The 16,704-nt window shown below is 48.1% G+C and overlaps 1 protein-coding gene across 1 annotated transcript in view; it reads right to left on the reverse strand.

The window, feature by feature from the left end:
• Positions 1 to 15,528, reverse strand: part of CNNM2 (cyclin and CBS domain divalent metal cation transport mediator 2) — a 115,593-nt gene extending 100,065 nt beyond the window's left edge. Inside the window, exon 1 of the mRNA XM_063163293.1 lies at positions 13,959 to 15,528. Coding sequence (XP_063019363.1) covers positions 13,959 to 15,528 — 1,570 coding nt within the window. The remainder of the gene's footprint in view (positions 1 to 13,958) is intronic.
• Between the last annotated feature and the right edge of the window lie 1,176 nt (positions 15,529 to 16,704).

Here is a 16,704-nt window from a genome sequence, read left to right on the forward strand (position 1 = left end):
TGACAACTGGATACCAGAATTTAGCATCAAATTTAAAACCAAACTGCAAGCCTAATTTAACAGTCAATTTTTCTAGTTAGATCTTCAAACATTGTACTTGGGCAAAGCAGCTCCTGGTTTGTCTGAGGCTGCAGATCTCCCCCAAGCACTGCAGCTCCCTCACCTGACCCTGCAGGGACCATCTACTGCTATTTTTGAAAGCACTTACTAAAAAAGCCGTCACCCAGCGCAGGAGTTTTGCCTTAAGTGCTGGTCCTGCAGAGCAGCCATCAGACCTGGAAGAGCAGGGTGGCCTCTGCAGGCCTCCTGACCCTCACAGGGACAGATAAAGAGAATCCACAGAATGACTGCCTCGAAGCCAAACAGGTTTAACAGCCCTGCACCATCTCTGAGGCAAAAGGCAATTTGCTTGGTATGCCACAGATAAAACGTGCCTGTGTCGAGGCAGGGTAATGAGACATACACCCCATGCCACTTCAAAAGGTTAACAACTCAAGGGTTGCAACACTCCCATCTGCCTTGCCCTACCTAGTCCCACCATCACTCCCTTTGGCTCCCTGTTCCAGCACAAAGGGATTAAAAATTAAGGAAAAGTAATTTTATCTAAAACTAGAAATCTACTTCTGTTACTTTTGGTAGCAACTTTTTCAAGGACACTTCTGAATTCACACTTCACTGAAGGTTACCTCTCACTCACCTCTCCATTTAGTGAGTCAAGGAAGAATGAATTAATCCCTGTCCCCTCCTTCCCTGCACAAGCCAAATTCCTGGGACAGGAATGACAATATGGATCACACCTTCACTGTCCCAGTCACATCCGTTTTCTGAATGGGACAAGCAGGAAAACTCCCAGCTCCTCCCTCCTGTTCCTATCTCCTATGTCCATGAAAACAGTAAAGAGCCAGGTCATTATGATCACAAGCACAGCACATCTCTTCATGCCAGAAAAATGGTGCCTGGATTATGAGCCAACACCAAGCTTCTGCACTAACAGACACTTCAATCAGACATCAGTCACTAGTGGAAGCACAAAGAGACAGTGACAATGGTATCATCAGGACACAGGTTCTTCCAATTCTGTGTCACAGAGTCAAGTCCACCCTAGGGAGCAACCACCAGAGCAGTGACAGAGCACAGTCTGTCAACACCCTCAGAAAAAGCAGGACACACAGAGTACCATATGGAGGAGGCTGCCTACACCACCCTAGGGCAGGGTTGGACCATCACAAGGAGAATTCTTGCACACACCTTTAATTGTTGAAATTAACTGGTGGGCTGCACCTTCCCCACACCACATCACCCCACATGGAAAAAGGAAAGAGTCCAACTAAGCCATCCTTTTTATCCCAAATGAATAGGATTTACCAGCAGTGAGAACAGACTTGGGTCTGTGTCACTGCATCCCTCCCAGCCAGCTTGCTGAAGATTCCTTGGAATGGGCAGCAGTGTTACCCTCTGGTATAACTGACCTGTCCATGGTGCAAGAACAACTTTCCAGAGGCACCAGGATTGAGGGCTCAAGACATTCTGGTTCATGAGGAAGCCAACATATTTAATCATACTTGGGTTACCACCTTGTCACCAACAAGAAAAAAGGACAGTCACCTGCATGTCCCTCAGCTCTGGGAATTTAAGCACTAACAGGCTGACTCTTAAAGATTTGCCTACTAGGTTTTCAGCCCAGAAAAACAGGAAAGTATTTAGTACATAATTAATCCAAAATTGGACATTAGTTTAAAACTGTCTGAAAGCAAAAGTTCAGCAGCACAGGATAAATGGCATCTCTCAATCAGTAAAGAAAAAACAACCTATCAAACCACTCTGTGTCAGTAAGAGGTAAGAAACCAACAATTAGCCCAAAAATTATCTCTACAGCAGCAAGTTTAGTAGCCATAAAGCTGCACAGAGCACAGCACTAACCATGGGACATTCACCTTAATTGTCTCTACACACTTGCCTAGTGGATGGCCTCATCTCATCTATCACCTAGTCTCTTTCTGTTTTTCCTCACCTACTGCCAACAAATAGTGCCAGGAGAACTACACATTGATCTGAAAAGGGAGAGTGAAAACACTGGAGACATTGACAGCCAAGGAGCTCAGGGCAAGAGAAACAAGATCTGACTCACTGGAGGGGCTGTCAGTCTAAAGAAAGTTTCAATCATCATGCAATGAAGCTATTACATGAACATTAAACCAAACTCCTATTTATAGAACCTAAATTACAGTAGACAGGCTCAAACATACTGGGTCCCACTAAACCAATTCAGTTGATATAAGGGAAAGGGATAAAAATGAGTCCTCATTCCACAGCAAAGTAATTGAAGCACAAGGAGAAGGCATCACAATCAACCACAACTTTGGACAGTGCTAGGAAGTCCAAAAGATAAAACCACCACTTTATCCTTGCCCAGCTCTCAATTCACTTGAAGCAGGTATGCCCTTGATTTCCTTGGGCCATTTTTCCATTATGAAAGAAAAAACACAGGAATAGAAAATTAAGTCTCAGTTTTGCAAGGATTTAAAAAAAAAACCAAAACAAATTTGTTCCTATTTGTAAGAACTTTTGTATCTGGTCTTATCTCAAGGGTTTTTTCCAATGTTGCAGTCATCCTCCAAGTCACAGAATACACTGAGATGAGAATTCTTTTTGTTAGGAGAATTGTTCACAAGCATTACCACAGCAAGAGTTTTTCCTCCCAGGAACTACATGTTGCCTCTAACTGTGAGAGTACATGTTTAATCACAGTACACACTCATTCCTTGTCACAGCTACCAGCTGCAGCACTGGACAGGATGGTTAAGATAATCTCACTTCTTAAAAGAATCTTTGGAGTTTAAAGCATTTCATTCCCTCCCAAATTATCACTCTAAAAACAGGACACTGCAGTCCCAGTGATTTTCAAAGGAAATAGACCCAGACACCCCTAAAATCCCCAAGCCTACCAGCTTCTTCATGGTGGTGGCTCTTTGCTCAGCATCCTCCCTTAAACTGCTCAAGGCACTCAACTCCTATTGATCAAGAGGTGGATTCAAGTAGAAAACAAGGTACCTAAAAACAGCTTCCAACACTTTTAAGTGTGTGTCCAGGTAGAGATCAATGAGGTAGTGGGAACTATGGCAATCAACAGAACATGATCAATACAAACTCGGTAAGAGACATTTTCCTAATTTCTCTAACTCATGCTTGGATTAAGACAGTCCACACAGTTATTAGTTCCAGGATTGCTGCAGGTCTGTCTGACAAAAAAAAAATCATGTACTGATCTCTCTGGAAAGCCAAATAATTTAAATACAAAACCATTAGGAATTACAGCTAGACAACATCTCCCTTTCTGAATATTTTCCCTGGAACTTTTTGATTGCAGCCTGTGCATTGCATAGGGCTTAGAAGACTATTACTCTTGGAAGCTATACTCCCAAATTCTTTCCTTTACTGGAAGATGTGAGGTTGATGATTTGCAAAGAAGAAATATATTAAAGCCTCTTACCACTGGACCATGTTCAAACAGCAGACAAGCAACAAGTTTAAACCCACTTTCCAGGCCAGGAATCAGAAATGAAAATGTCCTCAACACTAAAACGTATGCGTGTCTTCACTCTACCCCACGCGCTTCTGCAGTGTCTCTCTCATAATAAAACAAGGCTTGTTCAAAGATTACAGCAAAGACTGGAAAATTCAAAACAGCTGCTCTGGAAAGAAAAAAAAACATTAACAGAATAGAGCCATTGACATCAGAGCTCTCCTGGTAGACCTCTCATCCCATGCACAGCAAGTGTTCCCATGCAGAGAGGAGGAGCAGAGGCTGGGATTCCCATCCACGGTGCATCACACAGCACGGGGAAACCTTCATCCCCACCCTGAACCCCAGGGGCATTGAAGAAAGCAGGAAAAAAGAAAGCTACTCTATTTGCTTGCTCATTGACTGCACACACTACAACTGCACTCACAGGTTCAGCTCCATGTCTGGCATCAGGCAACAGATTGCTGTAGTTCTTGGAGCCTGCACCCAGCAGGTAATTAAGTTTTTTCACTGCCACAGCTGCCTTCCTCAAGCTCTAACCTCAGGGGATTCCCACGCTGGCAAGCTTCACCCCCCACCACGACTGCCTACAGGGTGAACTGTGCAACTTCTCCATTTCCAGGTTCTCCTTGGGAGCCTTCAGACAACACAACACAAGCTGAATTAAACTAGCACACTACTGGTAAAGCAGCTTCATACTAGTGATCACAAATCCCCTCTAGGCTTTTGTCAAAAGAGCAGAAAGACCTAGAAAACTGTTAGTCCTGATTATAATGGAGAGGCTGGGTCCATCATATGGGATCAGAGCTTTAAGCATGCTGTGATCCCTGTAAGGGTCACAGGAAAACACAAATACACTAGAAACTGGCTTTCCTCTGCATGACACACAAGACAGTCTCTCACTCCTCTTGCAAGTGAGCATTCAAACCTTTAGCAGCTGACTAAAAGGGTTAAGTCTAAGTACACTGTACAGCATTTTTATTAAGAGATAATGATTTGGATAGGGATGTTGATTTCTCTAAGAGAAATCCCATCCACGCAGTATAAGCAATTCTTCAACGCTAAGAGAAGGAAAAAAAAATACTCCCCATGAGCAGTGTGAAGTTCTTGAAATTCACTGTTTTGAAATTAGTGTTTTCAAACCTAACCACTCCAAAAGGCTCCAGGCAAATTAGAACATCAACAAGAAGATAAAAGTTATTCCCCATGAGGGTAGGGAACCAGATCACATCTAAAAACAGCACAAATCCCAAACCTCTACAACCATGTGGTGAGCTACTCACAGGTCCACTGGCCCAACTTCCAGTGAAGTATCTCTTATTCCTCTATTCTGCTGGAGGAAAAGGAAGACCTAGAGCAGTGAATCTTCAAAGTACTTTGAGAGATTCTTCCTCACCCAATCCCCACACACTGCATCCAGATATTTAAATAAAAGCAGAAAGTCAGAAAGCCAAAAAGCTTTATCTGTACACATACCTCAGCTACACAGCAGGGGGAAAATAAACCCACACAAATTCACTGAGCAAAATATATACCACTAATTTATCCACCTTGAATCAAAATCTTAGTGATGTCCCTTGGAGTTCAAGTAAGAGCTACTGAGTAACTCTAATTCACAATTCTGACCTACTTTAATGAGTAAAAAATTGAACTGAAGCCTTTCTACTAGATGCCCTTTAATATCAGCTGAAGGTCCCTGTCTGCTCTTGCTGTGTATGGGAATTGTAACTGTAAGAGCTGTTCTTGCTTTCAATGGAAAGATGTCCCAAGTAAGACAGGAAGAACCAAGCCTGCAGCTCGCCTAAAACCCACAGCCACACCTACTTCCAATGCCAGATTGTAAATTTTTATCAAGAACAAGTTCACACTGGCAGATTTTCTTCCTATTTGTAGGAATCCAGAAATTGCTGACAAGCAATTCACAAGCAATAAACACAGGCAACTGATCGTCCTTGTCCTCACGTAATTGCTGCATGGGAAGGGGTCCTGCAGGCTGCACTTTGAACCCCCCCCAGTGCAAAGGGTAGGCAGGACAATCTTCTGAAAGCTGGAGGTGGAGTCCTGGAAGAAAACCAGAAATGGCAAGATCCTTCCTAAAATCATTTGCTGGCAGCAGAGTACCCAACCAAGGCACTATCAACATTTCTGTTGCCCCCATTATCCATGGACAAATGGGGAAAACAAAGCCTTGTCCACCTCCATGAAGATCAGCTGTCACAAAAGGCTCTGTCACATCACTGTAAGAGATTACACCACCATAAAAAATAACTTGCTGTAAATAAAACCCCAACTTTCATTCACATCTGCTCTGGGAAAGAACCTCAAGGAAGCAGGAGCCCAGACTGAGGGCACAGTTCACCCTGCAGACAGCAATGTTACCAAAGCACTCTCATCTGAAGAGCAGCTCCTTTTGGGACTGCCAGCAAAAGAATGGTGTCATCCCCACAGAAAGCATTACAGAAAACATAACTATACAGAACTTTTGTGCTCGATGTATGCATTCATCTCCCTGCCCCAGTGCCTTCGGCTGGAGCAAAGCTCTTGTGTGGTTAATTAGTAACTGCAGCTGAGTCCTGTTAACTTGTAAACTCCCGAGGCCTCCACAATCATCAGGTTTCAGCTCCCAGAATGACAGGCATCACACTTACTCTGTCCTTCAAAACAGGATTCCTTGATGAGCAGGGCTGTTGTTTCATAAACACTGAAATTATTATACCAAACAATTCATAAGTGAAACACTTCAATATAAAGAAACACAAGTAAGTCCCAACCATACAAGCTTTCTTTGCTTTGAAGTTTCTGTTTAATCTAGGGCTTGGATATTTTAAGACAAGCTGGTTACAAGACAAGTTGTTTTTCTAGTATTCTTTCACTAGTCCTTTCAAGCAGATATCATCACCAGTAGGTGAAGAGCAAGTCTGAGTAATGTTTTTAAATCACAAAAATAACCACAAACACCCATGTAAGAATCCCAATTTCAACATGCCAGCTAACCCAGACAAAGAAACACCTCTGGCATTACAGGCTGTGTACTACAACAACCCAATCCTCAAAGGCAAACAACCTATGTGATGTCCCATAGACAGCATGGAAGTGTGGAAAATCCTGGAAGTTGTTCTTCACTTCAGTGAAATCTGGCTGTCTACCAAAACTCTGGAAGGCTCCCAGACAATTTTAACAGAAAATATGACAACAATGGCTCAAAGATTCCCAAGGGCACCTACCTATGACCCTTCAGAGTAGCAACTTACTACAGACAAAGCCATAAACAGGGAAGAGAACACTCTGAGTAAAGGACAAAAAAAAAGGAAAGACTTAATGGAGACATGCTCTTCTCATGCATGTGGTGCAAAACATCACACTTAGCCCTAGTTTATTCCCAGCATAGCTTATTCTACCAACTATTGGACCATGCAGATTTCCTGGCCAAGGGAAAAGGTGCATTCCTCCAGAAGAAGGTTAACAACAGATTTATGCATCTTGTTTTCTATGATTATATATTGGTGAAAAGTGAAACAAAACCCCATCACTTGATAGTCCTGAAATGACTCCGTGACCTTGGCAGGAGCCAGACTGGATTAACCACCTGGTATGGACTGTTAGCCATGGGCTGTGGGCAGTAGCTCATTAGCATCAAGTATTTGCACTCCTATTTGTAGCTGGTAGGCTGTAATTCAGGACCTTGTCAAATTAACAAGAGTGCCAGGTCGTACTCACTAGGATATGGTTCAGAGTACTCTGTGTTGAGGGCTAGTTTTACAAGCTCCATTAGTGAAATTGGAAGGGACTCAACAGCAGAAGTGCCACTGGCCTACCTAGACTGGCAATTGCACCACAGCTCTGTAGAGGCACAAAAGTAAATGCAAAAGTGAGCTCTTGCTAAGCATTAATGAAAAAAAACACAGCTTGGTGGTCTATAGATTCTCTCAATACTGCTTGGCCACTGCTTTCATTCTCATCCTAACTGATCCTGACTAAGCTGCTGTATGACTGACTTAGGACCCTCAATATTGAGCAGACATTAAATGTTTAAAGGAGGTGAAGTAGTGAGACTGAATCCTCCAGGTCTTAATTCCTGTGCACCAGGATGTGTGCCCTCTCAGTGAGCAAGACAAAATGTGACCCAGACAACACCAGGAAGATGAGTAGATCTTGTCACAGTCTAGCGCCACTGACGCTCCAAGTTAAGCAGCCTAATAACCCCCACAATACTTCCCCCCACTAAAACGATTTCTTCAATAAAACAGGGAGAAGACTCAGGCTCATAACACATATGAGGGTGTGAGATGGCTCACACCCTCAATTCCTAAATTACCAGCTAGAGTGATACCACAGCCTGACAAAACAAAACCTACCTTTGGATGGCTTCATGCAGAACTGACAACCAGAAATGTACTTCTAGACCCACCTCTCTCTGCCACTAGCACTACACAGCTACAGACAGGAGACACCCACTACTGATGTTTGCTTCTGTGTAACAACTGACAAAGGTTCAGTGTTGATTAGACATGCTCACAGAGAGAAATATGCATCCAGGGCTATTTAATAAAGACAGTATCTTTAGTCCCAGAACTTCCTGAATCACAGTCTGATGAGATCAGTAAACTTCCGTGGGGAACAAAATAAATTGGCTCTTTTCTAATACTTTCTCTAAGCAGCCATTGTCAGAAATTACCTACTGCAGAGTATTCGCTGTTATTGTTCTTATGCCCTCAGAGTCAACTGAAGTTCACTGAGAAAATGTTCTGCTCCTCATAACCTCATGTCAGCAGATCAAAAAACAAAACTCAAAAAAAAATAAAATCTCTGACCTGGAAAGACACTGAGATGGTTAAAGTACCTGATCAGTTTCCTACACTAATGAATTTGCTCAGAAGTTGATATTCTGCCTCTTGGGTCTATCCTGCTCCAAAACTGGCTGTGAAATACTGTTGGCTGCACAGACTGACCTGAAGTTTACATCTGTGCCTATTACAGATAACCTCTACAGACAGAGAGAAAGCAGACAGGAGCATGGTTCACTTGTGGTGGAATTCACTCCCATCAGCTTCAGCACAGGAAAGCATTTGCTAACTGAGCAAACAGCAGAGGGGAGGAAAAGGCAACTTCTTGTGTTTGTCAAATGACAAGAATTGTGAACAATTGGTTAAAAAGCAATTAAAGAACCATATCCAACACAGGCATCAAACTCAAACCTCTACTGCTCCAGCCATTTAATTCACTTACTCCTCTCCCGGCCAGCCACCTAAAGCACATTTCCTCCTACTCTCAGCAGCAGCAGGACTCCTCAGCCAGGCTCCTCACCAAAGCTGTTCTTCCAGTAGCCTCTCTTCTCCTGGTCCCTACAAAATGCTCCCAGCAGGGAGCCCAGGAGGAACTGGAGCAGGTCCCTGATGCGTTCCCCTTGGAGCCTGTCCCTGGGCATACCAGCAGGAGGGCAGCCTGCAGTCACCCACACCCGCGGCTCTCCGGTGAACGCATCCCCCAGGAGCTGTGCACGGCCAGCAGAGCCCTTGGCAGGGCAGCACCTCCGGGTGCTGCGCTGTCAGACAGCCAAGGAACAGTTTGTCACGAGGCAACCCCCACCCCCACGTGCAATTTTTGTTCAGGGAATAAATCTGCAGGCATAGCATGCTAAGACTTCTGTTTCTTGGTGGCAAATTCCTTCCCACCTACCACTACCCTACTCTCTTCACACAGAAAAGCCTCCACAGTGGACCTCCACAACACTCTCTCTGTTACATGAATTTCCCAAAAAGGATCAGAGGAGGTGCCTTTTATTAGCTAAGCAGCCTTGAAAACGATATTGTTTTCCAAGAAGTTTTACGTGCCTTTCATAATCCCAGAAAGGATTTATGTAGTTTCTTCCAGTTTCTCGTAATGCTGCAGTCACAGGGTTACACAGAAAAAGTGCCCAGGAGACAGACAACCTGCTAGATAAACTAGAAAGTGAACATTCAGACCTACTAAATCAAAGTTACCCAAGGGAAGACTGGACTCAGATTCAGCAGGTCATAAAACTTGAAAGGAACCAGGAAAGAAGCCACCTACAAACCTGGATTAGAGCTGCATCAGAAAGATAAGTGACCTAATAACAAAAAAGCCCCTCAGACCAAGTGACCTAATAAGAGAAAAAAACCTCTCAGACCAACAATAGTAATGCAGAACTTTGGATCCCTGGGCTATGAATTACTTGCTATCCTACCTGTTTCCAAAAAGAGGATCTATGTGCTCAAAAGAGAAGTAGGTCTAGGTATTCTTCTCTGCACTCAAAAGTCAGAGGTTTATGTTTCAGGCTGCTGGGACTTGGTTTTCTTTCAAGGGGGAGGAGGAACTAGAAAAGAAATGGACAAAATTTTTCCCCAATGTCCACTCTAAATAAAGCACCGAACACACAGGCTACTAAAACCAGACAATGCAAGACCAACAGAGCCTGAAGAAAGTATCATCAAGCTGAATCTGACAATGTTTTTAGGGGAGAAAAACCCTTTTAAAGTCCAGTTGGCAATTATTTTAATAAGGAATCTAGGAGTTTTCTCACAGCTGCCATGTGATTAAGAAAATGAGAGCTCAAAACTGCTGCACAGTTATTGTGGCTTCTTTGCAACAGGTTATTAAGCTCTGATCTGTAGTATAAAAAATAATGGAAACAGATATAAATAAGATCAAAATACATGACTCAAAGTCCCCAGATAAGGAGGACTCCAACTGAGAAACCATCCAAAGCCATCCAGGCCACCAGGAACACAGCTGTAGAATGGCTTGCAGAAAGTGGGCCAATCTTGAAATATTAGTATTACAACATAAAGCTTTTCAAACTGAATTTTTGTAGTTCCAGCAAACATGGAGCTAGAAATAGAATGCTTTGGAATTAGGATCACACATGCAGAGATCTGCCTGTGAAAAACACCAAGAGCAAGTGCCAGAGAGCATTTAAGCAGAGACCTAGAGAGACTGTCAAAAAGGAACAGAAAACGGGGGGGGGGGGGGGGGGGGGGGGGGGAGAAAAAAAAAAAACAGGTCGACACACATACTGACAAGAAAATGAAGAAGATCAGTGGAGACAGTTCACCAGCTTCTTTCCAAAAACTGATTCTGTGGCTCATTCAATCCCTGCTGCAGATTTGGAACCACGACACAAATCAATCCTGAAACACGTAACACCTCACTCCCCTTTACTGCAATGGCCAACATTAGATTAGCTGGGAGTGAACTCATTTCAAATGAAATACCTCTTTGCTCTGAGCAAAGTCAGGCAGGTCCTTTCCTACGCCAGTACAAAAGGTACCTTAGACTCCCTTGCATTAAATTTGAATGATTGAATTCAAGTTAAGCACTCAGTCTGCTTAACCTGTAGACAAGTGGATTTGACAGCTCTAGTAAAAGTTTAAGGTCTGTTTTTAGAACAGAAAAATCACACCTATTTCAAAAGCTACTTATTTATTTATTTGCAAGTAAACCATGCTTTTTAGATGAGAAGCTTGTTTGTGAACTGCTTCAGGAATCATGTTTATTCACACTTTAGGAGATTAGACCAGCAAGGGGGTGGGAATGTGCTGAAGCTCTCTTAAAATTAAGTTTCTTGCCTGGCAGCATGGAAGTGAAACAGATACTTATTTTGCAATTGTAGTCAAAGAATGTTAACAATAGGCCCACCACCAAATCCTCCAGCTGTTCAGCCTAAGCACTAGAACAACCACAGAACTACCCATTTCATCTTCTGCAACAGTACAAAGATGTATCTCCTGCTGTGTTTGCATTTTGATCACCTCTTTATAAGCTTCCATTCCACATTTAGGTTAAGAAGGTTTTGCTTCTGCCCAAAATGTGAGTTTCAAAATGCCACATACCCAGCTAATAATCAAACTTATTAGAAAAAAAAATCCATCCCCTGTCCTCAAATCAATTAAAGTTTTAACTGGCAGCACTATCACACGAACTGCCTTTTGCACCCAACAGTGGTAGCAGGGGCCAGGGTATCAAAAAAGACACAGGTAAGAGTTTTGAAGCAAGCTGGCTGTGGCACAAGATCAATGTGATGGGAAGGGAATGATTAAAAACTGTAAGCTTATTTATTTCCAGCACTCTACTGGAGAGTAACATGCAATTTGATTCTCACCCTTAATTTGGTACATTCTCATGGGAATTTGGCAAGGTTGCTCTGAAGAAGAAAGTTGGAAGAGCTCTTGCAAAAGACACTGTGCTATGCCAGATCAAGCCAGCTATCAGTTATTTACATTCATTTCAAAGGACACAAAGGAAGCCACTTATTTCCACTATATCTGCACTTTTTAAAGAGAAACCAGTTAGGACAAAGCTGATTCTAACACAGGGCTTGCCCATACAGACCAACCAGCATAGTGACTCTGGAGTAAACATTTAAGTATGCTCAAAGGAACCTGAATTAATTCCCAACCACAGAGACTATTCCAGGGCTTAGCACTGGCAGGAGGGAACACACACGTAAACAGCCATCCTGAACTTGTGCTACTGGGAAGTTTCCTAGCACAGGGAAGAGACTGGCTACCAGGGAAAGGGATCTCTAGTCTGCACCTTCCAAGCCACCCAGGAGAATTTTTAAGAATCCTATTTTAAGCACCATTTTCAGGAACTCTAAGGAGGAATTTGGCTTAGCCGCTCTCGCAGGATTAACGCGCACACCTAATTCTCCCAGCTGTTAAATAAAAGGACTGTGCTAACAGACAGGAGTGCATTCCATCCTTTCAGACCAGGGAAATAAACTATCAACAGAATGTGCATTTCTTCAGACACATTGCTGCATACAGAACCAGAACACACCCACAAGTCTCACTACAGGCTAAGAACCCTACTGTGCTATCTGGGGTCTGAACTACAGGGACAGAGAGGAAAAAGAACCACCCTCCACTCACACATGCAGCAAAATCCACCTTAACCAGCCAACAGTAAAGTGACATCATTGAGCTTCCCACATCTACACTGCAGATCCTGCAGTGTAGAAACCACAGCCAAGGGAGGCCCTCCCTCATCTCTCCTTCAACACCTGCAAAACCAAGTAAGACTTCCCCATCTTTACACACAGGCTGAAAGAGATAAAGATAACCATCACTGCACTAATCAGTAAAACGCAGGACTACATTCATCTTCTATGCATCACGAGGTAAGCCTCCAAACCCCCAAAACTGAGTTAAACAGGGTGAAGAAGATCCAATGCCATGACACAAGAGATTAGCATGTGGATAAAACAGCAACTGAAACTTAAGTCGTAATTTAACCTTAGCCAGAAAGAACATTCACCAATTCACAGGTTTTTTTCGAGGTAATTTATGCAGTTAATAAAAGGTGAGCTCAAATATTCCCCACTAGATTTCCCCTCTCAAGCAAATCACCCCCTAGGAATCAAGCTGTTCCGTGGTACTTTGATCAGATCTTCCTGGGTATGAACCCAGGAGTCTGGTGGCACTCCAAATAGCCTCTCTTTTTCCAGCACAGGAGTCCACACATCCAAACTGTCTGAAATTTCACCTAACAACTACTTTGAAAGCTCCCTCCTGCACAGGCCACAGAGCATTATTATTTGGCTTGCAGAGAGGAACAGATTTTAAAAAGAAAATGAAAAGATCTTTCTTCCTTACTCATAAGCAAGGATGTTTTTTCCTTACTCATAACCAATTCTTCTAACAAGAATTAAGTTGCATCTGTCAAGTCAGCACCACCTACAATTAAGAGAAAGGCGTAAAGCCTCAGTCCCATTCTGATGCAACTAATACACAAGTTACACCAAAGCGTTAGAAAGTGTCACGTCTCTGCTGAGCCTGTGATCCTGAAGCACACGGTAGCCTGGGGAAAAAGAGCTGTAACTCTGAAATGCAGCACCAACAGGTGCTTTGGAATATATTTTAAGACATTTAAATGATTTATGAGTTACAAGATCAAAGTGTCAATCAAAGCAAGGGGAGCACGAGCAGGTCGGCTGGGTGAGCCTATGAATGGAGCTAAAACGCCTTGTTTATCTCAGCACGTGTGTGCACTGAGCCTGAAAGGCACCGAGCAGCCCACCCACTCCTCCCAGCCAGGCCAGCTGAAAAAGCACAGAGAAGACACAGCCAAGGAATGGGCGCGGATTCCCGTCAGTGGTTCTCACTATAACGGACAGATGAGTGGAAAATGCAAGAAGGAAAACAACCTTGCTTGGCACCGTGCCCACACACACATCCCAGTGCAGTGGGGGAAAAAAGGCTGGGGGCACATCCCAGCCGTGGATCAGCTTTCTGGCCCAGGGAACGAGTAGATCTGGCAGATGTCTAAATACTGGTCACTCCCAGTGCAGAAAGCACCTTCCCGTGAGCAGGAACCCGAGGTCCCGCTGAAGAGCTCCCGTGCTGCAAGCAGGTGGATGCTGACCACCACTGAGCAGCACCTCCCCACCGCGCCCCCGCCCCAGGCACGGGCCCACCTTTCTTGAACTCCTCCAGCATGGCATCGAGCTTGGTGTCATTGAAGACAAAGTGCAGCGGGTGGTTGTAGAAGCGGGTGATGGTCTTGAGCGGCGTGCAGTCATCGGGGTCCACAAAAGCCAGGTCCTTAACGAAGAGCAAGTCCACGATGTTGGAGCGGTCGCCCTCGAAAACAGGGATGCGGGTGTAACCGCTCTCCATGATCTCGGACATAGTGTTGAAGTCGAGCACAGCCTCGGCGGCGATCATAAAGCAGTCTCGGAGGGGAGTCATCACGTCCTCCACAGTCTTGGTGCGCAGTTCCAGGGCTCCTTGGATAATGTTGAGCTCCTCCTTGACTAGATCATTATAAGGGTCGGTGACCCGCAGCATCTCCAACAACTTCTCACGGTTATAGACCGTGCCGATCTCCTGGCCCAGGACACAGTCCAGCAACTTGCTGACGGGGTAGGAGGCCGGGAAGGTCATCATCATGAAAAACTTGGTGAGGAAGATGGTGTTGGCGCCCACGGCCAGGCCGTGCCGAGAGCAAATAGCCTGCGGCACGATCTCGCCGAAGATGACGATACCGATGGTGGAGACCACCACGGCCACCAGCCCAGAGCCGGCAATGTCGTCCAGCAGGATGGTAAGGGTGGTGTTGACCAGGACATTGCCCAGCAGGAGGGAGCACAGCAGGTAGTTGCCCTGACGCCGCACAGGCTCGATGCGCTTGGCATAGTTCTTCTCTTTGTCCGTGCCACAGTTCTGCACGATGCGCAGCTCCATGGGGTCCAGGGCCATCAGGCCCAGGTTGAGGCCACTGAACATGCCCGAGAGGCACAGGAGGAGCGAGATGAAGATGACCTGCAGCCAGAAGGGCAGCAGGAACTTCTTCTCCTCGCCCACGATCATCTTGGTGTCCTCACCATCATGGTAGATCCAAGTGGTCTCACCCCAGGGCGGGGGTCCCGCCGGTCCCTCGGCGCCCGCCAGCCCTCCGGGAGCGCCGGGCCCCAGGGCGGCGGCGGCGGGGGCCGAGACGGAGGTGCACAGGTAGTAGGACTTGCTCTTCTCCGTTTTGCGCAGGGGCTTGATCTCGATCTCGATGATGCCCGAGGTGCGGCGGTTGAGCACGATGTGCGGCAGGATGATGATGTCCGAGGTGCGGATGCCGCAGCGCTGCGGGGCCCCGCCGCTGCCCGCCGACCCGCCGCCGCCCCCGCCACCGCCGCGTCCCGCCGGCCCCGCCGCCGCCCGCCCGCCCCGCCGCCGCTCGTGCTCCGTGAAGGCGATGCGCGACCACGTCTCGTTGTTGATGTTCTGCCCGTAAACCCGCAGCTTCACCCGCGTCCGCTCGCTCACCCGCAGCGCGCCCCCCTCCATGAAGGAGACGTCGTCCGTGTCCTCCAGCCGCAGGCCGATGATCACCGTCTCCTCCGCCGCCGGCGGGGGCACGACGGCGGCGGGCGGCGCGGCAGCGGTGGCGGCCGGGGGCCGCCGGCCCAGGCAGCCGCCGAGCAGCAGCAAGAGCAGCACCCGCGCCCCCCGGCCGCCCCCCGCCATGTTCCCACCGGGCAGCGCGGCCATCTTTAGTCAGGGCTCGGCGCCGCCGCGGCCCCGCATCACCGCGCAGCGCCTGCGGCGTGCCCCGGCTTCCCCGGCGGCGGCGGTGGGCGCGGCGGCGGCGGCGGGCGAGGCGCGGGCTCGGCTGCCCGCGGGACCCGACGGGCGGCGACTGCCGAGCCGGGCCGACCAGCGCCGCCTCTACCCGCGCCCGCCCCTCCCCGCCCCGCCCGCCGCTCGGGGGAGGGGCCTCCGCCCGGCGCCGCCAATCAGCGCCCGCCCGCTCCCCAATCTGCGCCAAGCCACGCCTCCTCCGCGCCCCGCCCCCTCCCCAGCCCCGGGGGCGCGTGACTCCGGTGTGTACGCCGGGCGCGCGGGGGCGGGGCCTGCCGTGCGGCCGAGACCAATGGCGGCGGCGCTCGGTGCCGAAGGGGGCGGAGCCTTAGGAGGGGCGCGACCAATGGGGACGCGGTGCGGCCGGCGCGCGCTGCGCTCGGGAGGAGCGGCTCCGGGAGCGCTCGCGCCGGGGCTCAGGGCGGCCGAACGGGCCTGGCCATCCCACTTTCCCCCCGCTCCCGCGGAGCCCACGGCGACCGCCGCTCCCCTCGGACCCACCTCGCCGCTCGCCCCCTTCAGTGGCCCGGGAGCGCCGCCCCGCGTCCGCGCGTCGCACTGGTCGGCGGTCGCGCAGCGCCCCCTGGCGGTCCCGCCGCGCCTCGTAGGCCCGGCCCGACGGGGCGCACCCCGGTGCCTCCCGCCGGAATCTGCTGCGGCGGAGGCCGCTCTCTCAGTCGTGCCCGTTCCCCAGTCAGCCCCGAGCCGCCGCCGGTGCAGTACCGTGCGACGTTCAAGAAATCGAGCTGAGGCACCGCGGCCCCCGGGCACCCTCCGCCCCGACACTTCCTCGGTTGTGTCGTGCCTGAGGGCGGAATTCACCATTAAATACCGAATACGGACGGGCCGCGCTCCTCCTTCACCTCTGCTCTGCTCCGCCGCCCCGTGCCGCGGCGGGGGGTGAGCGGGGCCGGGGTTTGGAGCTCCCGTTTCCCGGCATCGAAAGCCGCCCCAGCTGTCCCGCCCTGCTCATCCTCCGCTCAGGGATGCACGGAGAGCCGAGAGCCCCGATTCATGAAAGCACCTGCACATTCCCGGCCACGTCCCACCGCCCTGAGAGCCCGGCTCTTTCCCGGGCCTCGGCTG

The sequence above is a fragment of the Melospiza melodia genome, chromosome 9 (assembly GCF_035770615.1).
Source record: "Melospiza melodia melodia isolate bMelMel2 chromosome 9, bMelMel2.pri, whole genome shotgun sequence".
NCBI lineage: Eukaryota > Metazoa > Chordata > Aves > Passeriformes > Passerellidae > Melospiza > Melospiza melodia.